Source organism: Bubalus kerabau, chromosome 14 (genome assembly GCF_029407905.1).
Source record: "Bubalus kerabau isolate K-KA32 ecotype Philippines breed swamp buffalo chromosome 14, PCC_UOA_SB_1v2, whole genome shotgun sequence".
Taxonomy (NCBI): domain Eukaryota; kingdom Metazoa; phylum Chordata; class Mammalia; order Artiodactyla; family Bovidae; genus Bubalus; species Bubalus kerabau.
This window is the reverse complement of record NC_073637.1, coordinates 68678206-68705438: the sequence shown is the minus strand read 5'-3', so window position 1 is coordinate 68705438 and position 27233 is coordinate 68678206. Positions and strand designations below refer to the sequence as shown.

Below are 27233 nucleotides of genomic sequence, written 5' to 3'. Positions count from 1 at the left end.
TTGTGAGAACTCTGTATTTTGGATAATAATAGTATAGTCCTTTGTTAAATATATTCTTTGTGAATATTTTCTCTCAGCATGGCTTGCCCACTGATTTTCTTAATAGTCTATTTTGATGAACTGGAGTTTTTAATTTCAGTTAAGTTCAATTCGCGTTTTTTCTTTTATGGTTAGAACTTTCTGTGTTTGTACTTTCTTTACCTACCCTGAGATTGTAAAGATACTCTGTTTTCTTCGGAAGCTTTACGGCTTTAGCTTTTATGTTTACATCTGGTTTAGTTCTAGGTTTTTTGTGGAGCTTTTGTGTTTTGTGTACTGTGACGTGAGGTGGAGGCTTGTGTTTACTTAGAAAGGCAGTTTAATCATTAAACCTAAGAAAAAAGTTGATTTCTCCCATAACCTTTAATAGCTACAAAGGTTTTTTTAGAAAAAAAGTAAGGTGCATATCTATCCTCACTGAATGAGGACTGATTTGTCTTGGTTTCCGGAGGGATCACAATTTGAAAGGAATACTTGACACAGAATGCTTGCTATGTGGGCTTCTAGGATTTCCTGTCTTCAACAAAACTTAATATTCTAAGCCTGAATCCGTTAACTTCCCCAGATTCGCCCGTACTCAGATTTGCCCACACTAGTCTCCTTCGACCCCTGTCTCAGATTCCTCGGATAGCTGCCTCTGTCCCCCTTGCCATCTGGATCTCTTACTTTATTCTGTCTCCACGTTATATTGATTTTTTTTTTTTTTCCAACCTCCTGAGTGCCTTATTCTGTCCTGTTCTTATTCTTGCTACCACTTCTCTCATTTAGGCTCTCATTAACTCTCACTTAACTATTATAATAGAATCATAACTGGTCTCTCTGCTTCTAGCCTTGCCATCAATAATCCTTTTTTTTTTTTTTTTTTTCGGTCTATTGCATATGCAGTTTCCAGAGGTATTTTTCTCAAACACAAATACGAGCTTGTCATCCTACTCCTAAAATACGTGGGCTCACTACCTCCGGGAGATGTGTGTTTCATGACCCTTGTGTTTCTCATCTGCTGAAGTCGGCTTACACAGTTAAGCAATGCGGTGGATTTCACTGCATCCCTTCCCCCGCCCCTCCCAACCCCTCCCCTTTCAGATTACCTTCTTTAGGATACAAACGGCTGCCGTATATGCCAGCCAGTACTTAAGCTGTGAGTCCTGAGATTCGTTCAGATTTGATAAATTTATCTGTACAATCCTGAACCAAACAGGCCATGGTTATGTGACTAGAATATACTGATGAATTTAGGTCTGGGATATGCTTCCCTTGAACTATTGGTTGGAGGGCTATGAGTGGGGGCGGAGTGGAGTGGGATTAATTTAAAATAAAAATTGTGAGAGCAGAGGGTTGAGACATCCAGAGGCTGTTCCTGGGAAGAGAAAGAAAGAATGTTTGGAGAACAATAATCAACAAAAAAAAAATCCCTGCTGTATTCCTTATACTAAAGGCCACATTAAAAAACAAACAAACAAACTTTATTTTGTATCAGAGGATAGCTGATAAGCAAAAAATGTGACAGGTCAGGTGGACAGCAAAGGGACTCAGCCATACATGTACATGTATCCATTCTCCCCCAGACTCCCCTGCCATTCAGGCTGACACACAACATTGAACAGAGTTCCTGTGCTCTATAGTAAGTCCTTGTTGGTTATACATTTTAAATATAGCAGTGTGTGCATGTCGGTCCCAAACTCCCTAACTGTTCCGTCCCCTGGTCCTTCCCCCCAGCAACCATGAGTTCCTTCTCTAAGTCTGTGAGTTTCTTTGTTTTGTAAGTTACAAAACCTTTCTTTTTAGATTCCACATGTAAGGGATGTCATATGATAGTTCTTTTCTGTCTTAGCTTCTCCCAGTGTGACAGTTTCTAGGGCCATCTATGTTGCTGCAAATGGCATTATTCTTTTTAACGTAAAGCCTGCATTTCTTATGGAATATATTTTGCCATCAGGACTTGGATTGCTCCTGAGACCCTCAAGCATATTTTTCCCTTTGTAATTTCTTGCATTTTATCCGATGATTTTCTAAGTGTGTTTTAAAAAGTGGTGCTGATAGTTGGAAGAATCTGTCATTGACACCCAGGATGGGTTCCCCTTTGTGCATACCATCCTTTTTATCATTTTCTAAGTGTATTTTAGGTTAGTCTTCAGCAAATACATACTGAATGCCTCTTTGTGCCGGACACTATTCTTTGGGGAGTTGGCCATATATCAGATTATAAAGGATGAAAGAGCTCAGAGTAGCTGGTCTCATTGGCTTTATGACCTGGCCTGTCAAATAAGCAACTAGTTCACTTTGAAAGTCACAGCTTGCTTGTGTACCCAAGCCTGGTGGGTTCTTTTTGTATCCTTAGAAGTCCTGGTGCAATAACTTGATTTCTGTCTGGATAGTAATACTGGACAGTAAAGCCGACATCTCGCATTTGTGGAGTGAGTGATACGTGGTTTTCAGTGGACTTTCACATTTGTTCCTGTTTAGACCTCAAAGCACCCCTGGGGTCAGGCTCCATAGGTGATGATATGCTCCTTTTAGATGAATAGTTTCTTTCCAGCTGTCAGATTCTATACCTTGGTCCATAAGTCCAGGGCAAAATAGGGACTAACTCGTAGTATGTCAGTAAGTCTTATTACCTAGTGTTTTCCTGACTATATTAGATTGTAAAAGACTGAAATTCCAAAGTAAGGAGTATGGATTTTATTCTGTAGTTAGTGAGAGGCACTGAAGAATTATTAACAGGGGTGAGAGGCTGAAAACAGTTTTTAAAGAAGATGGAAAGGGCCAGCTACTTTAGATGGCCCGGGTGACGAGGCAGGGTGCGGACAGCCTTCCAGATGGGAGATGCTGCTATGTCAGGTCTTCCCACCAGAAGTTTCTCATTTGCTAATGATGCAAGTTATATGAATGGGAATTCTCACTGGTTAGTTAATGATACAAGTCTATCATGGCCACCCCGCTTCTCTCCATCATCTGAATTCAGGAATCGGACAGATTTGGGACAGAAATGGATACTGGGTTTTCAAGAGATGTCTAATGAGTCCCTTTAAAAAAAATACAGGCCTCCCCACCCACAAATAAAAAGGATCAAGAGAAGTTTTATGAAATATTGTCTGGTGAAGATTTCAGTGGTATTTACTACCTTTTTAAAAAAGCTTCAAAAATTATTTTTGTTTATGATTTATGGCTGCACTGGGTCTTCACTGCTGCACGTGGGCTTTCTCTGGTTGTGGTCCGTGGGCTTCTCGTTGCAGTGGCTTCTGTAGTTGCGGAGCCCAGGCTCTAGGGCGCGCTGGCTTCAGGAGCTGCAGCGCGTTGGCTCAGGGGCTGTGGCTCATAAGCTTAGTTGTCCCTCAGCCTGTGGGCTCTTCCCCGGACCAGAGATAGAACCTGTGTCCCTTGATGGATGTTCATCCGAACACGTTTTAAAGGCAAGCGGAACAAGAAATAAAGTGTTTGTTAATATCACTCTCTCTAGGTCCCACTATAGATACATTTTAACGTAATGTGAAAAAGTCCTGAATATTTATTAGAATGACTCATGGTGAAGCTGAAACTCCAATACTTTGGCCACCTGATGCAAACAGCTGACTCATTTGAAAAGACCCTGATGCTGGGAAAGATTGAAGGCAGGAGGGGAAGGGGATGACAGAGGATGAGATGGTTGGATGGCATCACCGACTCAATGGACATGAGTTTGAGTATACTCCGGGAGTTGGTGATGGACAGGGAAGCCTGGCCTGCATGGGGTCGCAAAGAGTCAGACATGACTGAGCAGCTGAACTGAACGTAACAAAGTGGTTAGCATGAGTTTTGCACCAATGAAAGGTTGTTGCTGAACGAAAAGACGCTGGGATTCTTGGCCTCCGGAGGAGAAGAATTCAGTCTGGGGCCAGAGACGAGGCTTGATTGCTCAGAGCTTTTGTGTAATAAAGTTTTATTAAAGTATAAAGGAGATAGAGAAAGCTTCTGACATGGGCATCAGAAGAGGGCAGAAAGAGTAACCCCCTGCTAGTCTTCAGCTGGATGTTATATAGTCACTGTCTGTTAATGAAAGAAAGGAATGTCTTAGAATGGCACCAGGCCCCTCATCCATAAGATGCATTTTGGGATAATCTTGGCACCCCAGGCCATGATTCATCCCGGGCCATAAAACGATTGACTTGAATCTTGTTGAAGGGCAGATTACCATACAAATAGTTTCATTTACATAGATTAGGGGAACAATATCTGAGTATAACACACTGGTTTGTCAAGTAGGTTCTGAGCCATTAGGCGGAACTGACCTAAAGACAAGAGTCTGGGATAAATGCATAGTACATTAACATAGCTTAAGAAAAACATTTCCATAAGAAAAATGCATTGGTTAACTCAAGGTTTGAGAATGGTTAACTTCAGGTGAAACCAGGTGTCATTATGGCAACACTGTATTTTAAGAGAAACCTTTTAAATTTGTATAGAGAAGGAAAAAAATATCTCTAGTTTGTTTCCTCCTGCCGCTTAAGAGAGATAAAAATGTCTGACACTTGCAGCCTATTTCCTCCGTTTCCCTCTCACCAAGATGTGGATTCTGTGAAACACTCATATCCCAGTAGCCCAAAACAAGATGAAGGACTTAGCGGCATGGTAGGCAGGGAGATGGTATCTTCAGCTGGGGATTTACGTATCCAGATACCCCTGTTACTGTGATGGAAGGGGAGAACAGATTCCAGGGCCATCTACTAATCTGACATGACACCTAACAATAGTCTTACTGCTGCGATCCTGTTGCCTGTTGGGCAACTGGTACTAATTATTGGAGGCTTTAATTCCAGTATTACAAACCAGTACATTGTGGGCTTTCCTGGTGGCTCAGATGGTCAAGAATCTGCCTGCAGTGTTGGAGACCTGGGTTCAATTAGTGGATCAGGAAGTCCCCCTGAAGATGGAAATGGCAATCTGCTCCAGTATTCTTGCCTGGAGAATTCCATGGACAGAGGAGTCTGGCGGGCTACAGTCCAGTTAATAATTCTAACAATAAATAATTGCAAATAATCGTTCAAAAGTATCACAAAACAATTTAAGCAAGTCATAAAATGGTTGCAACTACCGATAAAACCAAGTAGTATTCAAATGCAAATCATCAGTGGAGTTTTTAATTGCTTGTCAAAAATTAATTTAAAGATAAAATGAGGGCACATGATAGTATTTTCATATGAAAGCAGCTGGTGTCATCTGTGTAAGACATCAGATAAAGCTAGCTAGTGGATCAGGAGACCACAACTGCTTATGGATGAGGGCTTCCCATCTCAAAGAAAGTGAAAGTGAAGTCACTCAGTCGTGTCTGAATCTTTGTGACCCCTTGAACTGTAGCCTACCAGGCTCTTCTGTCCATAGAATTTTCCAGGCAAGAGAAAAACCCACTGGAGTGGGTTGCCGTTTCCTTCTTCCCATCTCAAAATAATTGTAGAAAATATAAGCCTAGAAGGAGTGTTAATGTGTATCTGGTTATTTTCTTCCCTTCATTTCATGTGTTAGGAACTGTGTGAGCTGCTGGCAATACAATATGATTCAAAATAGACCCCATCCTTGCCAACATGGCATCCAGGGTCTAGTAAGAGGAAATTGCCGGTAATGAATGTGTATTAATATTGGAACACATAATATTAATACATGTAATATGTGTATTAATATTGGAACATAATTGTGGTAAGCAGTTTTGGCCTATCTGCTGTTTTTTTTTTATTTCTATGGCAGTAGTGATTCATTCAAGAAATTTAATATATGTACTTAACAAAAAGACTTAGTAATATCTTTGCCTTTCTTTTGAACAGTATATGTCCTTTAACTCGTCATTTCTTGTAGTTTAGTGTCTTTTCTTTTTAAAGCTTCCCTAAGACACTGACCTATACAATCAGTGTTCGCTTAGAGTTAGCCACGTATTTACACATCTGTCCATCATTTTCTCTTTTTGCAATTACTATAATTTTTATTCAAAAAATGGACATTCTAAACTCCGCATGTGGAAAGTACATGACCCATGATTTTCTTGACCAGCTGTTCGGGATCACTGTCCTTCTGACTGATGCACGTGTTTAAACATCTCCTTTAGTGAGGGTCTGTTTTATTTATTTGTTTGTTTTGCTGTGCCAAGTCTTAGTTGTGGCTGTGAGTTCTCGGGTGAGGCATGTGGGACCTAGTTCCCTGACCAGGGATTGAACCCGAGCCCCCTGCATTGGGAGTACGGATCTTAGCCACTGGACTTCCAGGGAGGTCCCAGGGAGGATATGTTGATGGCAAACTATTATTCTTTGAAACTGTCTTTATTTGGCTCAAGTTCTTGAAAGATATCCCAGTGCTTGTGTCTGTGCTTAGTCATTCAGTCGTGTCCAGCTCTTTGTGACCCTTGGGACTGTGGCCCACCAGTCTCCTCTGTCCATGGGATTTTTCAGGCAAGAATACTGGAGTGGGGTCGCCCTTGCCTCCTCCAGGGGAATCTTCTCGACCCAGGGATCAAACCCGTCTCCTAGGTCTCCTGCTTTGCAGACTTGATTCTTTATCCTCTGAGCCATCGGGGAAGCAGTCCCTGGTTGACAGTTGCTGACACGTTCAAGATCTCCATCCACTGTAGAGTTATGCTTTGCTGCTAAGAGGTCAGCTGTCAGTCTTGTTGACATTTACTTTTTTTTTTTCTTCCTTTTTTACAAAAATACTTAGTTGGCTAGGTAGGGTCTTAGTTGTGGTGTGTGGGATCTTCATTGCTGCACGTAGCATCTTTTGTTGCAGAGTGAGGGCTTTTCTCTAGTTGTGGTGTGGGCTCTGTAGTTGCAGCACGCATGGGCTTAGTGGTCCCACGGGTCGTGGGGATCTTAGTTCCCTGACCAGGGATCAAACCTGTGTCCCCTGCGCTGGTAGGCAGATTCTTAACCACTGGGCCACCAGGGAAGTCCCTTGACCTTCTGATTCATTAGGTCTGAGGTTGGGCCTGTGGTTCTACGTTAGTAACACATGTGGGATGATACTGAAACTTCATTTTGCTGACAGCACTTTTCTTTCTCCCTTTTTTTTTTTTACTGAAGTATAGTTGATTTACAGCGTTGTGTTCATTTCTGCTGTGCAGCCAAGTGACTCAGTGATACAGACCACACTTTTGATAGCAGTGGTTTGTGGACTCATACATTTCTGATGCTAATTTTCTTTTCTTGGAATCATGTGTGTGTAGTCAAAACTTGACTTTTTATTCCTTCAAACAGGTTTTAATAGCAGAAAGATCATAGCGCCTTTGTGAAAATGTTTAAAAGATTGGGGGTGGGCAGAGATAAATGGGAGATTGGGATTGACATATACACACTCCTATTTATAAAATAGATAATAGGGACCTACTGTGTAGCACAGGGAACTCCACTCAGTAATCTGTAATGACCTATATGAGAAAAATTTTTTTAAAAGAGTAGAGATATATATCACTGATTCACTTTGCTGTATAGCAGAAAGTAACATAACATTGTAAATCGGCTATACTCCAGTAAAAAATTTTTTAAAAGTTTAAGTTAGTAAAATTTCAGTAGGTGCTTTTTTTGATTCTTGTTATTTACCTGAGAATATTTCTTTGCCTTGTTTTTTTTCTCCTTCACAGCTCTTTAGAAACTAAAAGGAAGTTTCTTAGATAATTTGTTTGTTCTAAAGGAAGTATGTAAACCGGAATAGAATCTTAAAAGATACTTATTTATATTAGTGACAGTTAATAATTTACTGGATAATCTTTTCATTAGTTTACGTTGAGAAATAGCTTAAAATGGTGATCTTCAGAAGCTGTTTACTTTTGTTGTAATCTAATGCTATTTTCTTTTAACTAAAAGTAACGATGTCAGATATTAATATCGCCTTCAAGAATGTTTCATTACCTAGATTCATAGTAATGAATATTTATGGTATGCATTTTATGTATGGGAAGGAGAAAAGCATTATTTAACAATTCAGCATTATGATTGCAAAGCATTTCTTTGTCTATGAGTAGTTAGACTGTATCATTGGATTTTATTTTAATTTGACAATTAAAATTTTTTGAAAACAGCTATCAAGTTATACATTAGCAGCTTTTTATTTTAAATTTCAGAGTATGTGTACAAACTAGAAGTGTATTATTTGGTCTTTAATTTCAAGTTTTTGATTTCTTTTTAGGTGATTTAAATGTATTGCTATTTTGTAAGAAAAAGTTTAAGTACAAATAACAACACTTCTTGAATGGAATGCAAAATTCGTGTTTCAGTGGTTATCTGTTATTGCCTCTTCCCTTTCACTAGTAAAGACATTCTGTTTTATGAGTTTCAGTTTTGTCTTTGGTAAATAGCTGTGGGAATAAAGTATTATTTTATGTATTGAAGCTAAGCAGGGAGTAATAATCACTTAAAATAGTTTTTCAAAGGATGTTTCTTTTTTTTTTTTTTTTTCATTTTAATGATAATCCAAGTTGTTGGAATAGGATGGTTGCAAATAGAGACTAACAGATCTAATATAGAGAGCATCTCAGAACACAAAGAGCACCAGGTTTGCTGCCCTAAAAAAATTAAATTAGCCATTTTTGCACTTTATATTTTCTCCTCTTTTCCAGATGCTGGCCTTCTAAACCTTCTGGTGCTTGATCCTTCTTTATGCACATTATAAACTAGGCTCTGGCTTGGCCTATGTCTTTACATTCAGAGATCCAGAAAGTTCTTTAGGGCACAACGTGTGGCGGGGGGGCACAGTTCTTCCTGTCCACACCTGCCTCTCAGGTCTCCCGGTGGCTCTTTGGACAGCCTTCTTTCTGGCTCCTGCCTGAGGACTATCCTTTGCCTTCTGTCCACTGTCCAGACATCTTTCTTATCATTCCGAGAGAATATAGTGGTGACTCAGCCCGAGCATGAAGATCGGAACCGGACCAAGTCCATTCAGGAAGTGGGAGTTGCACGTCTGTCTCCCTCTGCTCCCCAGCCTCAGCTCACATGAGAGCGGCTGTCTGGAACACTCCCTTGAAAAGAATTCCGAGCCTGCTGCCAGCGGATTGGTTAACAGAGTCGCCAGGCCTTGTGAACCGGGTGCGGTGGCTTCTTGGGTGGATCCTGGGTTACTGGGAAGAGCATGTATGGCAATTGCAATCAGGACCCATGACTGAGTCTCAGCTGGAAAGGTCACGACTCCCTGCAGGTTTCCCGTGAATCCTGGGAGTCCTCGTCTGTGGAGTGGTTGTAGCAACGATCACACCACTTAGGGCAGGCAGAACTGCTTCAGTAATGGGTAGGAGGTGTGGCGGTGGTTTCTTGATTTAAGCCATCACCCGTGCGGAAGGAATATGGAAAGGGCGGCACTAGGCTGCAAAGTGAATCAGGAGGCCTGCGCTGAACTTAGGGGCTAGGGGAGGGAGAATCTGTTTAATGCACTTTTAAAATTTGCCTGCCGAAGTGGGGCCCTAAGGAAAGATTCAGTGTCAACTTGACTGCTTAAACTTTCTCCTGCACGCACACTGTGTAAACCAGAGGATTTATAGCTTCCGTATTGAAAACACCGGCTTTACTTAAAATCCAACTCAGGACTGCCAAGCGCTGCTCATTTTTACCTTTCTGTTTCCTTGAACTTTCTCCTAACATTTAGTTCTCAGTCACTTAGCCTGATTCCCTGAAATTATTCATTTGTGCTGTAATCTTTGTCTCTCGAGATCTCCGAGTCTCTTACTTTCTGGTGTTGAGAAGGTCCTCTTCCGACAGAGGCTTTCCGTTGCCTCCCTCTTCTCCCCAGCCGCAGTGTAGCAGAATTCCTTTTTACTCTAAATGGAACAGCCAGTTTCTTTGACTGTCCTCCCCATTAGATAGACAGCAGACTGGTTTGAGCAGGGATTAATGTGTATTGATGTTAGCCTAGTGCTTGGCATATATTTGTTGCCTAATAGCTAATTTTTGAACGATTCAGTGGATGAGTTAATGTTACAACATTTATTCTACATCTTATTTGGTTGCTGATGTTTATCTCCTGCACTACTAGGATTTTATGGGGAATTAAATTTCCCCCAGCATGTATTTACCACAGTTGTTTGAGTTGAAATAGTTAAGTGTCAGAGATTTATTTCACTATCAGAACAGGACCCTGTAGACAGGGTCTTACGTGAATAAAAAGCACATTTGTGTCAGAACTCTAAAATTAAGTACATTTCAATTAAAAGGCCCAAACTTGGGACTTTCTGGTGGTTCAGTGGATAAGAATCCACCTGCCAATGCAGGGGACATGGGTTCGATCCCTGGTCTGGGAGGATTCCACATGCCACAGAACAATTAAGCCCACGAGCCACAATTACTTTTTTTTAGTCAAACTTAATTTCAGTTTTCCTATCGAAATTGCACTCAAGTGAAAGGCGCATCTGCCATTGATAGTTTTTAGAAGATATTTCCAAATATTGCTGCAAAAAAATTAGGCAGCTGTCCAAAAACAGTATTATCAGATTCTAATTTATTGTTTTAAAATTTTAGCCATTTTACTGTGAATATTGCACACATAGAAAAAGTGCACAGAATATAAACACCTTGGTTATCAACTGAGCAAACATTTGGTGTATCTACCACCCAACTGTGACTTCTTTAAAAGGTTACCCTAGAGATGACAACATATGTCCTTGAGTTTTAAAGATTCTCGTATTAATCGGTACAGTTCTCTCCCTGGACAATGCAAGGACCTACCGTCAGTTCAGTTCCAGTTATTCCCTCTTGATCTATATGCTATTATTATGTATTGTTTATATTTTGTACTCATTAGTCATTATTGTTATTATCAGTATTCACAATTGCCAACATAAGTATCAGTTTTATTCTTAACTTTTTGGTCCGTCTTCAGCCTTCCATCTGGTATCATTCTTTTCTTGTCCAAAGAATACCCTGTAACGCTTTCTTTACTGCTCAGCTGCTGATGACAGGTTCCTTTGGTTTTGTCTGAAGGTATCTTAGTTTTGTTTTCATCCTTTAAAGATTGTTGTTGTTTTTAAACTTGTAAGGTGGTCCTTTCCTCCCTAACATTTTAGAGATGTAACTCCATTGTCTTCTAGCTGCTTTTGTTTTTATTACAGCCAGCTGTCTGAATATGTTCTTCTGTTTTATCCAGCCCATTTCTTTTTTTTTTTTTTGGTAACCCTCTTAATGGGTTAAAGCCATCCCATCCACTGAGGTCTTTATTTGGCTACTGTATTTTTCATTCTAGAGTTTCTATTCTTTAAAAAGAATCTCTCATATCTCCCCTTTATTGTAATTCAAGTACCCTGAGAAAATGCTTTTTTTTTTTTCATTTTTAATCTCTGAATATCATAAGTGGAGACACCTTTTATGGGGAGCCCATTAACTTCAGTATCTAGAGCCGCACCTATGGTCTGTTGTCTGTTCTTTCTGCTGGTCCTTATTGTTAGCAATCCTGTCTTCTCCTGTTTCTTGTATTTTGGATGTTGTATTTCAAAAACTGAAGAAGTTATTCGAAGTGTGGGATGGCATTTTTCTCCACTAAGGGTTTTGATAGATTCTTACTGGTGGTCTCCTCCATCCAGTCTCAGATGCTGATGAGGCAAAGCTGGGAGGTGTCCCTGCCCTGTCCCCATGGATGAAGTGCATCTTACTCCAGCCCCTTCCCAATCTGACAGTGAAGCCCTGGGGGTTTCTGCCCTCCAGCCCCACCAGTATCCCTCTCCTCCAGGTCTTAACTCTCTGGCCCATCGGGGCTGTCAGGGTGCCCTCAGGGTCTTTGCTCTCCTCCCTCTTTTCTGGCCCATTAGTTCTCACTGCCTTGCTAGCAAATACCTTCTCACATGTTGTTTTTGTTCAAATTTTCTAGTTGTCCTCAGTGAGAAGATTGGTTTGTATAACGTAGCTCACCATTGCTTCCCTCATAGCTCAGTTTGTAAAGACTGCCTGCAATGCAGGAGATTTGGGTCGGGAAGATCCCCTGAAGAAGGAAACGGCAACCCGCTCCAGTATTCTTGCCTGGATGATCCCTTGACAGAGGAATCGTTGGGGTCACAAGAGTCAGACACCATTACTGAAAGTGGCAGATCTCTTAATCGTTCTTTTCACTCTGACTCTTTTTTTCTGCTCTGACATACCTATTTCCAGGTGGGGTTTTTTTTTGGGGGGGGGGGTGTTGTGCTGCACGACTTGTGGGATATTAGTTCCCCCACCATCGATCCAACTTGGGCTCCCAGCAGTGAAAGCCCAGAATCCTAAACCACTGGACTGCCAGGGAGTTCCCTATTTCCCAGCCTGGCCAGATTTGCTTGTTATTGGCCATCTTACTAGTAGTTGTTTCTTTTTAGAGAGTGAGGTGTAATACTAATATTTTAGAATATGTTTTATATTAAGAATATTTTTGAAGCTTGAAATTTTTTTTTTTGAAGCTTGAAATATTTTTTCCTGATCATAAAAGCAACTATGCTCTTGTTAGATACTCTGAAGAATACAAAAAAGGTACAGTGGTAATGAAAGGTAAAAGGCAGCAGCAGATCTACCACATGGTTTATAACATTGTATGTTTTAGTGTTTTTACTCTGATTTATGCCTGTGGACATGAATAATAAATTGGAATAAATTTCACTGTGGTTTTCAATTAACATAGTGTGAACATTTTCTTGTCATTAATATTTTTTAATATGACTTTTAATGCTTATGTAGCATTCTCTTATTTGGTTGTAATCTTATTTAGTTATTCTAATTCTGTTTAAAGTTTTCATTAGTATAAATAAGTCTGCAGTGATCATTTTTGGACGCAACTTTCTGTGCAGAGTTCTGATTGTTGTGTAATTATTATTCAGTGGATTTGCATGTTCTTAAGTTTCTTTTATTGAGTCTTTTAAAAAGTGATAATTGCATTTTACTTTTTCAGTTGTTTAGATTCAAGCTGCAAGTCTCACTGTTCATTTAGGGTCTGGTATGATTTAAGGGTGAAGAGCACTTTGGATCCCCAGAGAATATACAAGGGCCTGACACCACTTAAGTAATTGGACAGACGTTGAATTTATTTGCATGTGGAAGTAATCATTGTCAAGAACAAGGGAAAAAATATGTGACACCACAGGAACACTTGGTAAATAGAACAGGAACAGTTTGTATGTGACCTCCCAAAACAGACAAAGCAAGCTCAAAGGTTGGTGAACATTAACCGAACAGGAACGTAAATATTCCGTCTCTTCCTTTTACATTTTGAGTAGCTGTGTCATTACATAATCTGCTCCTGGCAAGTCCTAACTGTCTTCTTGGTTCTCATTTGGTCGTGACATTTCATTCTTGGTCAGAATGGACGACTGGGTGATTTCTGTGTTCTCTTTTTTGGGAAGTGCTTCTTTCCCAGTGCTCTTGGGGGCTTTGACTTGTATTTGACCTTTTCCATCCCACCACGTTTAATATCTGCCGCGGCTAGTTCTGTATACATACCCCCCGTCTCCCCTTCACACAGACCTAGGTCCTCATGGGTCACCCTGTCAGCCTGCTGCGTTCACATCCTGCGTGGTGTCTCAGATTCCCATCCAACACCTGAGGTTTCATATAATAACCCAGCAAGCGTGCGGCGACACGCAGACCTTCCGTTATGAAGGTTTCAGCCTGGGATTAAAGGGTGCAGTGGTGAGCCTTTGGTGATGTGTAATGACCTTGCCGTTACATCTTAGTGTTATCTGTCTCCTTTCTCTGGATTTTGGAGGAACAAGGGCAGCTGGAAGGGAACCTTGGCCCCAGGAGTGTGTCCAAAAAGGGAGAAGGGCCAGAGGGGACAGGGCGAGAGGATGATGGTGACTGAAGCAGCCGGAGCACAGCCTGCGTAGGACCTGGGACCCGCTCGGGAGCAAGAACACACATAAGCAGGAGCCAGAACTAGGACATCGGGAAGGAGGTGACTCGCTCAGAGGCTGATCAGGAGAGAGGGCAACAGCACTCAGGACTACAAGCCAGGCTATCAAGAAGTGGGTCAGGCAGACACACCCAGAGGTCGGGCCTGAGGGCCAAAGACTGAATAAAAAAGCTTTGAGGCCATGTGGCTGAGCTAACACATGATAATCCGGATAGCCTACAAGTACTGTGGGCTCCCCAGGTGTGGCTCTGTGATAAAGAATCCGCCTGCCAATGCAGGAGACTTGGGTTCAGTCCCAGGGCGGGGAAGATCCCCTGGAGGAGGAAATGGCAACCCACTCCAGTATTCTTGCCTGGAGAATCCCACGGACAGAGGAGCCTGGTGGGCTATCGTCCATGGGATCACGGGAGTTGGACACGACTGAGCCATGCCCATATAGGCAAGTGGTTTTCCCACCTAACATCAACTTTGTCATACTCCTTATTTCTCAGGCTTGGAATTTCAGAGTCTGTTTTTTTGCTTCTTTTTTATCTTTGCAGCTCATCAGTTCCTATGTCTCTAGTAATTTCGCCTCCACGTGGGAAGGCCTTGGCTCTTCCACACACAGGACCTAAGACAGAAGTCACTTAACCTCCCGAACCGACGCCTAAGATGACAAGTGTGACAGGGCTGTCGAGAATCACGGTCACGTGGATCAGACCCTCCCTTACAGCTCAGCCAGACTGGGGAGGGCCTTCCGGGTTGCTTTCTGGCCACCAGTTTAGCCCCCCTAGCCACTCCCAGCTCGATCTTCCTCACAGCATCTCAGATCATGTCATATCCCGCCTCAGAAACCTTTTAAGTTTCTTCATGAACTGTTTGGACACAGCCCCACATTCTTCGCTTGGGTTGAGGACCCGCCAGCCCCACAGCCCGCCTTTCTGGTCTCAGCCCCTCGCACTTTCTTTGGTCTACTGTGTTCTAACCAAATCCAGCTGCTTGCTAGTCTCAGCACCAGCCCTGTTCCAGCGACCTCACTCACACTTTAAATTGTTCTCTCTCTCTCTCTTTTTTTTTTTTTGGCCTAACCATGCGGCTTGCAGGGTCTTAGTTCCCCAACCAGGGATTGAACCCAGGCCCTAGCAGTGAAAGCACCAAGTTCTAACCACTGGGACTGCCGGAGAATTTCTAAAATTGTTCTCTTGGGTTCCAGAACCTTCTCATTTTTCCATTCCCTAGCCTTAATGCTCCCGTGACCCCGGCCTCAGCCGCAAGCTTCTGTAGTAACTTGCTCTGATTTTCCATTATTCTTTATCTGAAGTCTTGTCATGCTTCCTCTTTTTTTGCTTTTGTGTTATTTGGGTGCATGGTTTATTTACCCTCCTGAATCCTGGAAGGTTCTTCCTGAGCGCTTAGCAAAGCATCTGGTCAATTTTACTAATTGTTGGAGGCAATTAGTAAAAGGATTATGATAAGTAAACCAGGCAAGGGGATAATAACAAGCTGATCAAGAGTTGACAGGTCCCTTGGAACCGAAAGGACAGGAATGCAGCTGCATAGCCCTGTCTGGAAAATTGGAACCAGGTAATTTTCTGATGCCGGCCAAGAGCCTTTATGTGGTTCTTGTTGGGGTCTGCAGATGTGAGGCAACTAATTTTAAGTCACTGTTATATGCCAGCCACTCTTGTAGGTGTTTTACATAATGTACTCCTTTAAGCCTCAGAATATTCTCCATTGGCTTTTTTTTTCCTGACTGCTCCTCAAGGCATGAGGCATGTGGGATCTGGGATCTTAGTTTACCGAACAGGGATCAAACCCAAGTCCCCTCCATTAGAAGTGTAGAGTTTTAACCTCTGGACCACCAGGGAAGTCCCTCCACTGGCTTCTTGTTATACTTAGAATAAAACCCAGACTCTGAAACTAGACCCACATGATCCCTAAATCTGGCCTGTATTCTCTAACCAGACTCACTACACCGCCTCCTGACCTTTCCACTCCCCCCCTTTACCCTCCTTACTCCACTCCTTCCTACATTAAAGCTTCACCCATGAATCCCAGATTTATGTGTGTTTTTTTTCAGACCCAATGTGATAACAGAAGTAAGTGCGTTGCCTTTGATGTTTTACTTTTTGAAACACATTCTGATCTTATTTCAGTCCATAATCTTACCCAAAGATAATGTAGAGAGGATAAAATGCCAAGAAAACTTGATGATTTCGCAGAGATCTTTGCTAAATCATCTGCAAGTTGTGGGACTAAATCATACTTTCCTTTAAGCTTTAGATATGTTCTGAAAGGTTTTCTTCGACTAGAGTTTCGCTAATCATACTCTCTTTAAAATCTGCTGTGAAGCTTCTTGGCTCTTTGGAGAGAAACAAGAAACTGGCAGTTGTAATAGCCACTGTGGGGAGGGTAACTGAGGAATAGGAGAGAGACTTAATTTTCTCTATATACCTTTTTTGTACATAAATTTTAACCACATGCTTGTGGTATCTGTTTAAATGAGTAATACATATATGATCTGGAAAATTGCCACTCGTTATTATAAATCCTTGAAAAAGCAACCTGGCCACGTTAGACAGTTTGGAAAATAAAGGAAGAAAAAAGGTTATTCCAAATTCTACAACAATCCTAAAACAACCACTTGGGTTTGCCATTTCAAATTGGATTCTAGAATGGGTATTTTGTAAAATGAATAACCTAACTCCGCATTTGAACCTCTTCTGTACACTGGTATTTGCAAATATGATTTTTAATAGTGTATGTGTGTGTGCGTGCTGAGTCGTGTCTGTCTCTTTGCGACCCCATGAACTGTAGCCTGCCAGGCTTCTCTGTCCATGAAATTTCTCCAGGCAAGAATACTGGAGTGGGTTGCCATTTCCTTCTCCAGGGGATCTTCTCAACCCAGGGATGGAACCCTCATCTCTTGCATCTCCTGCATTGGCGGGCAGATTCTTTGCCAACGTTTAGTGCTGCTTAGGAAACCCAATTTTTATAGGAGGAAATGCCTTTAGTTATTGTTGTTAGTAGAAGATTTTCTTTACGCATGAAGGTTATTCATCTTTTTCTCTGTTTTGACCAGCGTGAAACACAGAGCTCTATCACAAGTTTCTCAACTTAGAAAAAAGGAGAAGTGACCCAATCTCAGCTGGAACCTCAGCTAAGCTCTAAAAACCTGCCCCCACCTCCACCCCCATCAGTGTTGGTCCCTATGCGTGTATGCAGTGGGGCAGTTGGGAAGAGAAGGCTAGAAATGCTGTAGTGAAATGGGCAGAATCTCGCAGTTGGTGGGATGTAAGGAATGAGGAGGATGGGAAGCCCAAAGATAATCAAGGTTTGAGTAAAAAGAAGAGAATTTAAGATGGTAGGTTTTCAAACTGAAATTCTTGGATCTCAATCCCAGTTTATTTGCCTGATCTTCGGCAGCGTTCTTAACCCCTAAGCGTCAGTTTTCTCATTTACCAAACAGAGATAATTTAGCACCTACTTCAGTTAGGATATTGGAGGACTAATGAGAGAAACTCCACATAAAGCACCTGGCATAGTGCCTGAATGTTTTCCAGTTCTAATTCCTAATGACGGTTCTGCATTTTAATATTTATTTATTTTTGTTTTATTTCTGTCTGTGTTGGTTCTTCATTGCTGCATGCAGGCTCTCTCTAGTTGTGGTGAGCACTGGCTCCTGTCTGTTTGTGAATCACAGGCTCTAGGGCACAGTCTTGGTTGCTCTGAAGCATATGAGATCTTCCCGGACTAGGGATCGAGCCCGTGTTTCCTGCATTGGCAGAATAAAAAGAAGAGAATTTAAGATGGTAGGTTTTCAAACTGAAATTCTTGGATCTCGATCCCAGCTTATTTGCCTGATCTTCAGCAGCGTTCTTAACCCCTAAGCGTCTGTCAGTTTTCTTATTTACCAGAGATAATTTAGCACCTACTTCCCTGGTGGCTCAGACGGTAAAGCATCTGTCTACAGTGTAGGAGACCCGGGTTCGATCCCTGGGTCAGGAAGATCCTCTGGAGAAGGAAATGGCAGTTCATTCCAGTACTATTGCCTGGAAAATCCCATGGACAGAAGAGCCTGGTAGGCTACAGTCCATGGGATCACAAAGAGTCGGACATGACTGAGCGACTTCAGTCTTCCACAAAATAGCTTTGCATTCATTCTCTGCCACCCTTCCCTGGATGGGCTCATAACTCTTGTTGTCTGAACCCGTGGACAGTGTTTGGTCACCTGAACAAACTTGAGGTTGCTTGAAAAGAGTGTGCTTAGCTAGCTGGAGAGTTTTTTCCAGCTACTGGCCTCAGGGCTTTCTGGGTGTTTCTGCAATGCTCCAGGGTGCCCAGCCAAGGGGATAGTGAGCTGAAACCAGCTGTCGCCTGCACACCAGGCCACGTGCCCTTGGCTGCATGAATGGACTGACCATGTCTCTGCCTCGGGAATGTTTGTGTGCTCCCTCTGAGGGTGGGGCTTCATGTTGAAAGTCCAGCAGCTGTTGAAATTAAACTCCACGTGGTCCCTCTAATTTTCTATTGTAAGGGCCATATACTGGGGTTCGTTAAGGTTTTTTCCTTTTCTTCTTGCAGATCCTCAATGCCGTGGTACTGCTGATTCTGTTGAGCGCCCTGGCTGATCCAGATCATTACCACTTTTCAAGTTCTGAACTCGGGGGTGACTTTGAGTTCATGGATGATGCCAGTAAGTACATCAGACAATTGTAGATATTTTGGTATTTTCAAGGGCGGGGAATCCAGCTGCCAGTTCTTCCTGTTAAATTACAAATATTGATTCATGGGTCCATTTGAACTGATGCTTCAGTCTCTTCCCACTGTTACAAATCAGGATGAAATCAGGATGACAAATATTTATGTGCTGCGTGTGTTCTGCCTCTAAGGGCAGGAGTTTCAATCAGATCTCGTCTTTTTTTTTTTTTCCCGTCCTATGTTAACTTTCCTGTTTTTTTAAATTTTGCTTTGTGTGAATCTTTGTACACCCTGGGCCTTCTGGCTCTTTGAGGAGGAGAGGGAGTCAGGAAGGAAGTTTCATATCTTATTGTGTCTTTATCTCTCAGTATTTACCTTTCCTTCAGAAAGTGATCTTTCTCCATTCTAGAAAGGCTTCTGATGGTTATTTTGTTGCTTTTTCCACATAAATATAAATGCACATGGGGATGCGGATGTGGGGTGTGCAGAAAGGAGGCTAGGCATCCCCGCCCCCCCCAGTCCCCGTCCCTTCCCCGGCCACCACACACATCCTAAAATCAGGGAAACCTGAATGTTTTATAACCACAGTCATGCTGTGTCCATGCTGACTGAGAGGAAGAGTGCTATGCACAGTCCCGGACCAAAGGTCATGCAAATTTATTCTCACTGGCCTTGCAGAACTTTAAATGCATTTTTAAAATGTGTTTGGAACATAGTGAGTAAGGTGGAGAATGGCTGAAGGTGCAGTTAAGGGATGGACTAAGAGCTTTCAGCAGACATGGTGAGGCTTGCAAAATTTATTCTCAGAGTGAGAAAGTCATTTTTAGTATTTTGTGGTTATGAACTGATGTGTGTTTTCAGAAGATCCTTTTTGTTGCTGAGTAGGGATGCTTTAGGGGGCTGGGTGTGTGAGTACAGGGGCCCGGACACTGGTTTGGGGGGTGTTTCTCTGCAATCCAGGCTACACTGGGGATGGGGAAAGATCGGTTTGAAGAGATGGACAGAAGTTACTGCTGTGGGCAGTGAGAGAAAGGGATGAATCGAAAATGACTCCTGCTTTCCAACTTGAGTATATGACCTGCATCTTTTCAGGAGAGAGAGAGTTTGGAAATGGGAACACAACTGGCAGGAAACTCGACTGATTTATATATTTATTTTGACTTATTCAACACATCTGTTACAAGCATTCCAGAATGAACAAGAGTTTGTCCATCTCAGTCAATGGCCTAACTTCATTTCCTTCCTAGATGACTTTTAGAAGCCTAGTAAACCAGTTCATTGCCTTGGATTAGACCTGCTGATTTCATGAAGGCATTGGCCAAGAAAACTCAACGGATTTTATTGGCTTAGCATAGTTGTTAGGAGTGTGGCTCTGAAGCCAGAGACCATGCTTTGAAACCTGACCCTGCGGTGTATGAAATGGACTAACATTGGGCTGGTTACTGATGTTTGTGTGACTTAGTTTGCCCCTCTGAATATAGGGATGACTGTAATATCTACCTCCTCAGATTGTTCTGGTGGCTAAGTTAGTGCATGAAAAATGCTTCAAATGGGATCTGGGCCATAATAAGGGCTCAATATATTTTACTGGCTTATAGGCTGTTCTTAACTTAGATATAGTAAAGTGGAGAGATTAAAAGGGTAGTTGGGTATGTGAATCAATAACCCAGATGTCTGGGAAGGGGTAAATTTGAGGACATAAGTTTCAAAAAGATATTTACATTAGGGAGATAAGAGAAAAGGGCAGGATAGGAGCGCTGACATTAGAAGTCAGGAGGAGCAGCCTGAGGAGAGCTGGAAGTGACGTAAAGGCGAAACCAGGAGATACTTTATAGCCATCCTCTCCTACCTCCGAGCTTCAGAGTAAGAGACCAAGGAGTAAGAGGGTTAGGTCATCCTGGGGGCGGAACCTGTCAGACAGACGTGACTTCTGCTGTAGCATTGTTCATTCTCTCTGTTCTGGACAATCCTGTTACTCTGGTGAATTCCCCCAGAAAGGATAATGAGTTCCATTAATATTAAATTAATATCTCTCTGCCTTCCTTCCCTTGAGTTAAAAGACCATGCAAACTATAAATGTAATATTTGATTGACATTTAGAAGTAATTTATCTTTTTCCAGTAGCAGGATTCCTTTTCTAAGTAATTGAGGTTAGAAGAAGAAACTTTAAATGATACAGCTACCGTTGTATCTGAATCAAGTAGTAACACTGCCTGCCTTGTTCTAATTGCCGGAGATTAAGCTGAGTAGTGACTGTCTAACAGTATTGGCTTAATTTAGCCGACTTCAAAGGCTTGCTGGTACTCAAAGCTTTACAACAGTAATTATTTTATAATAACCTGGATACTAATTCCAGTGCGTTTGCAGTTTCATATCTTTGAAAGAAATGGTTTATAATTACTTTTAGGACAATCTACTGATGTTTTACATCACATGCTTGAAAAGATACAGAAGGATAAATGTTCATTCACTTGAGTGAGTCTATTTCTTAACCGCTTTCCTCTTACATTTCCTTTTTCATATGTTTTGATCTCTTTTTAAAAAGAAGTTTGTCGGGGACTTCCTGGTGGCTCAGTGATAAAGAATCCACCTGCCAATGCAGGAGACATGGGTTCGATCCCTAAACTGACAAGATCTCATATGCTGTGGATCCACCTAAGCCTGTGCACCAGAACTGCTGAGCCTTGCTCTGCAACGAGAGAGGCCATGTCAGTGAGAAGCACAGACACGGCAGCTGGAGAGGAGCCCCCGGCTCACCACAACTAGAGCAAAGCCCGAGCAGCAGCAGACTCAGCACAGCCATAAATAAGTGAATAAGTACGTTTATTTTTTTTTAAATGTTTGTAGGTCAAAGGTCATCATGGCTGACAACTCTTTCTATATTTAACATACAGGAGTATAGAACTAAATAGTCTTTGAAATGGGTACAGTCAATTGCTTTGAACTGTGCTTGAACATTTTGGTGTACAGTATAGCAGTTTAACATTGTTGCCTTTTGGAATGGCGGTAGCCATCTCAAGATTTTATCCAGGACAGAACAGGAGTGTATCTCACTTTTCCATGTGATCTTATGATTTCTCTTTTTTTTTAAAAAAAAAGCTAGCTCTTGAACATTTGTATTTTTACATGATTTATATACAAAAACGTGTAACACATTTATAACTTATAACCATATTTATATGGTTAAAAAAAAGGGAATACCTAGGAAAGACTAGAAAACTGTCATAGATTGAAGGAAACAAAGGAGATCCAGCAACATGCAGTATGAGACCCTGGATTAGACCCTGGCACAGAAAAAGGACATTAGGGAGCAAACAAACAGGTAAAATCCAGATAAACAGACTTCATGGTTTTATTTGAAACTTTAATGGACTGGCAAGAAACTGTAACAGGAGCTTTCAGAGCCAAACATAATGCCAGATAGCAGATAATCCCAATTAATTTCTGATTCATTTTGCAGCAAAGTTATCTTTCAAGCCAAACTTAACTTTAGCGTGTGTTAGTAGTCACTCAGTTGTGTCTGACTTTTTGTGACCCCACGAACTGTAGCCTTCCAGGCTTCTCTGTCTGTGGGAGTCTCCAAGCAAGAATATTGGAGTGGATGGCCATTCCCTTCTCCAGAGGATCTTCCTCACCCAGGGATCGAACCTGGGTCTCCTGCATTGCAGGCAGATTCTTTACCATTTGAGCTACAGGGAAGTCCAAAACTTAATGTTATCCATTGGGTAAATAATATATGACCAATAAAATAATAAGAAATTTGTTTCTGAGGAGGAAATAACCATTACAATAATAAGAATTTGTGTACCATATATAGACATTTCATTTAAGATAACATTTGTTGAAGAAAGGGTGGTCTTTAAATTGTTCTGTGTGAAATCAAGAAAGAGAAAAACAGATACTTCACAAAGGAAGGTATTCGTATGACTACGAAACATGAAAATAGTCTTCACATTATTGGATATAAAAGAAGTTGAAATTACAGGCCCAGTAGTGAATCACTATGCCCCTTCAATTTTTCAGTATTCATGTATGGATGTGAGAGTTAGACTATAAAGAAAGCTGAGCACTTAAGAATTGATGCTTTTGAACTGTGATGTTGGAGAAGACTCTTGAGAGTCCCTTGGACTGCAAGGAGATCCAACCAGTCCATCCTAAAGGAAATCAGTCCTGAATATTGGAAGGACTGATGTGGAAGCTGAAACTCCAATACTTTGGCCACCTGATGCGAAGAGCTGACTCATTTGAAAAGACCCTGATGCTGGGAAAGATTGAGGGCAGGAGGAGAAGGGGACAACAGAGGATGAGACAGTTGGATGGCATCACCGACTCAATGGACATGAGTTTGAGTAAACTCCAGGAGTTGGTCATGGACAAGAAGGCCTGGCGAGCTGCAGTCCATGGGGTCACAATGACTCTCACATGACTGAGCGACTGAACTGAACTGAACAGAATGCCCCTTCAAAATGGCAACGTGAACAAAACTGACAATGCCACCTGATGGCTGTGGAGCCAGCAAGTTTCTCAGTCTACAGCTGGGAGTGTAATCATACAACTCGGAGTATACAAGTTGTAGCTAGATATACACCTACCCTATGATCCAGCAGTTTCATCCCTGGGTATGTAGCCTGTGGAAATGAATGCTTGTGTCCCTCATAAGCCATGTATAAAAATGAATCACTTTTGTTCATAAGTGATCACTCACCTAGAGCCAGACATCCTGGAATGTGAAGTCAGGTAGGCCTTAGGAAGCATCACTACGAACAAAGCTAGTGGAGGTAATGGAATTCCAGTTGAGCTATTTCAAATCCTGAAAGATGATGCCGTGAAAGTGCTGCACTCAATATGCCAGCAAGTTTGGAAAACTCAACAGTGGCCACAGGCCACTGGTAAAGGACTGGTAAAGGTCAGTTTTCATTCCAACCCCAAAGAAAGGCAATGCCAAAGAATGTTCAAACTATCGCACAATTGCACTCATCTCACACGCTAGTAAAGTCATGCTCAAAATTCTCCAAGCCAGGCTTCAGCAATACGTGAACCGTGAACTTCCTGATGTTCAAGCTGGTTTTAGAAAAGGTAGAGAAACCAGAGATCAAATTGCCAACATCCGCTGGATCATCGAAAAGGCAAGAGAGTTCCAGAAAAACATCTATTTCTGCTTTATTGACTATGCCAAAGCCTTTGACTGTGTGGATCACAATCAACTGTGGAAAATTCTGAAAGAGATGGGCATACCAGACCACCTGACCTGCCTCTTGAGAAACCTGTATGCATGGCAGGAAGCAATAGTTAGAACTGGACATGGAACAACAGACTGGTTCCAAATAGGAAAAGGAGTTCGTCAAGGCTGTATATTGTCATCCTGCTTATTTAACTTATATGCAGAGTACATCATGAGAAACGTGGGGCTGGAAGAAGCACAAGCTGGAATCAAGATTGCTGGGAGAAATATCAATAACCTCAGATATGCAGATGACACTACCCTTATGGCAGAAAGTGAAGAGGAACTAAAGAGGCTCTTGATGAAAGTGAAAGAGGAGAGTGAAAAAGTTGGATTAAAGCTCAACATTCAGAAAACGAAGATCATGGCATCTGGCCCCATCACTTCATGGCAAATAGATGCGGTAACAGTGGCTGACTTTATTTTTCTGGGCTCCAAAATCTCTGCAGATGGTGACTGCAGCCATGACATTAAAAGACAGTTACTCCTTGGAAGGAAAGTTATGACCAACCTAGACAGCATATTCAAAAACAGAGACATTACTTTGCCAACAAAGGTCCATCTAGTCAAGGCTATGGTTTTTCCAGTAGTCATGTATGGATGTGAAAGTTGGACTATAAAGAAAGCTGAGGGCCGAAGAATCGATGCTTTTGAACTGTGGTGTTGGAGAAGACTCTTGAGAGTCCCTTGGACTGCCAGGAGATCCAACCAGTCCATCCTAAAGGAGATCAGTCCTGGGTGTTCATTGGAAGGACTGATGCTGAAGCTGAAACTCCAGTACTTTGGCCACCTCATGCGAAGAGTTGACTCATTGGAAAAGACTCTGATGCTGGGAGGGATTGGGGCAGGAGGAGAAGGGGACGACAGAGGATAAGATGGTTGGATGGCATCACCCACTCAATGGACATGGGTTTGGGAGGACTCAGTGAGTTGGTGGTGGACAGGGAGGCCTTGTGTGCTGCAGTTCATGGGGTCGCAAAGAGTTGGACACAACTGAGCGACTGAACTGAACGAAAAACTGGAAGCAATCCACATTTTTCCCAGTGGCAGACTGGACAGAAGTGCAGTGTTGAGAGATGAGACAATCCAAACCAAACAGGTGCTGAGGGTTCTTTATACTGCTCTCTGTATACTTAAATAGTAATGTGTATGTTTGAAAGTTTTGATAATAAAAACTAAGAAATAGAAGGAAAAACAGAATGGTTGGCTGGGGCCTTCCCTGTGGCTCTTGGCACTACGTTGGAAAAGGCCAAGGCTGCCTTTCTGCTATTAACAAACCCCCAAACCAGCTGGGCAGTCGGTCCACTAGTGCCTGACATGCCAATGTTTTGAGGAAATAGACATACAAATGCAACAGCAGAGGAAGTGGAGCCATAGGAACGATTGTTGCCCTTTATTTTCATTCATCTACCCTCCCACCCTTCCACCCTTTTCATCTTTTTAATCCTTTAAATCACATGGCTCAAAAGATTGTATATTCTACGTCTTGACAGCGGTCTTATTTTTTTATAAAGGTAATTCAGTGAATATTTATTTTCAAGATCTTTTTACAGAGATATAGGTCTAAGAAGACCACTAGGGGTGGTGATGTCATTTGCTTGATCAAGGCCAGCTGTTAACTGTCCCTAGATATGAAGGAGCCTTGACCTCTTTCTAGGGAGCACAGAGCTATCTTTGGGTCAGAGCCAACCCGAGGCTGCCTCACAGCAGGGGGCAGCCTCTTATTCTCTCCAATCCCTTGTCTGGGTTCCTTGGCTGAACTCAACTGATGCCAAAGGGTAATGCAGGCCTGTTGATGATGGCCCATATGAGTCTGCCTGCTGGGGGCAGAGAACTGGATGAGGACTTTGGGGGGGGGTGTGTGTATGTGTGTGAATGCATCTGAAAAGAGTTCTCTTCTAGACTTAATTGTGAAAATATACCTCAAATATTGTTTTCAGAAGCTAGAAATGTGGCCAAAAATTAGAGAAAAGTGAGCCCTAAGAATGCAAGTAAGAATACAAGTGTAAATCAGGTAGTCATCTACTTAGCTACCAGTTTTATGGAAAGAAAACAAATCCAAGAAAGGCAAAGGGAGAAATCCAAAGGAAGAGTAGAATGAGAACTAGGTTAACTTTAACAAAGGCATTTCTGGAAACTCCTTTTCTGTTTGAGTGATTGGCTAAGTATCAGGAAATGTTTTCTAATTATGCCTTTTGTGGCCTGTGGTGTAGCTTTCTTCTGAACCTTTTCAAACGAGGAAGGCATCATTAAGCCAGGAATTTAATGTAGGAAGCAGCTGCGGGCAGTGTGATCTGCCCGGCGGGTGTGCTGTGCACAGAATGAGTAAAGGGCATTTCTGCCACTGACCAGTAGGTTACTGGTTGTAAAAATCCCTTTTATTAGAACCAGTTCCTCATTTGCCTGTCGACATATTTATGAATTTTAATTCTTCAGAGTAACTCTGGTGTTTGCCACGGTATGCTACACCTTATTTCAGAGGCGTTGACTTCTCCTCTAGACTGCTAGGAGATACGAGATTTATTCGCCTGTTTTATCTTATCTGCTCTGCGTTTTTATTTGACTTACACTTTGATCCTACCTAAGCTGTGTCATATGCTTGGGATTTATTCATTCTGTTCAGTGTGGTTAGTATAGTTACTTTTATAAGAGTAGAATTTTGAAAATTTCCTTATCTCAAATTAACATTTTTCTGTTTTCTCATTGTGAGTGGTAATAGGATACTGTATGACTTTAATTTTATTTATGCCTTTTAAATTTCTCCTGGGTTTTATATTTTTGAGAAAGATGGAAATTAAAAAATTTTTTAATGATTATGTGAGATTTAGTCCTGAAGTTGTTTTCTTTTTAGACAGAATAGGACATAAAAATATTCAAATTTTAATTTTTCTATATTAACATTGATATGTCTAATGTTAACATAAGAGATAACTTATATAAATTGTATTATAACCTATTATAACCTTATATAAATTATGTTAATATAAAGGTCATTGATATTATTTTTTTAATAAAGCCTTGAGTTTAATTGTTTATCTCTGTTTCTTTTAAGATGTATGAGGGAGTCAAAGAGTATCCCACAATGGGTTGGCTTTTATAAAATTAATTTTTCTCATTATAGAAGATACTTGTACAGAATTTAAAAACTGTTAAAGTAAGGCAAACAAGAAAATAGTGAACTTCTGCCCGAGTTCAAGTTTCAGAGATTGCCACAGGTTCTAACACGCTTTGCATGTAATAAAGGATGTCCAGCTCCTCTTAGGGAGGCTCTGGATTCCCAGGCCTGACCTCCACCACTGTACTTGCTCCATCTCCTTCACAGCTGGGTAGCACGGAAGAGCGTTGCTTCTGGAGGTAGACTTTCTTGGCTAGAGTATCTCATCCACCACTTGGTAGCTGGGCAGTCTTGGCAGGTTACTTGGCCTGGCGAGAAGACTATGAGGCTTACATGAAATGCCCCGTTGGTACCTCTTCCCGCGTAACAGGGGAA

General features: G+C 41.7%; 1 protein-coding gene across 1 annotated transcript in view; it reads left to right on the top strand.

Annotated features, from left to right (window-relative positions):
• LAPTM4B (lysosomal protein transmembrane 4 beta) overlaps window positions 1-27233 on the top strand; it is a 64480-nt gene that overhangs the window by 4875 nt on the left and 32372 nt on the right. The window contains exon 2 of the mRNA XM_055546596.1: window positions 18406-18517. Coding sequence (XP_055402571.1) covers window positions 18406-18517 — 112 coding nt within the window. The remainder of the gene's footprint in view (window positions 1-18405; window positions 18518-27233) is intronic.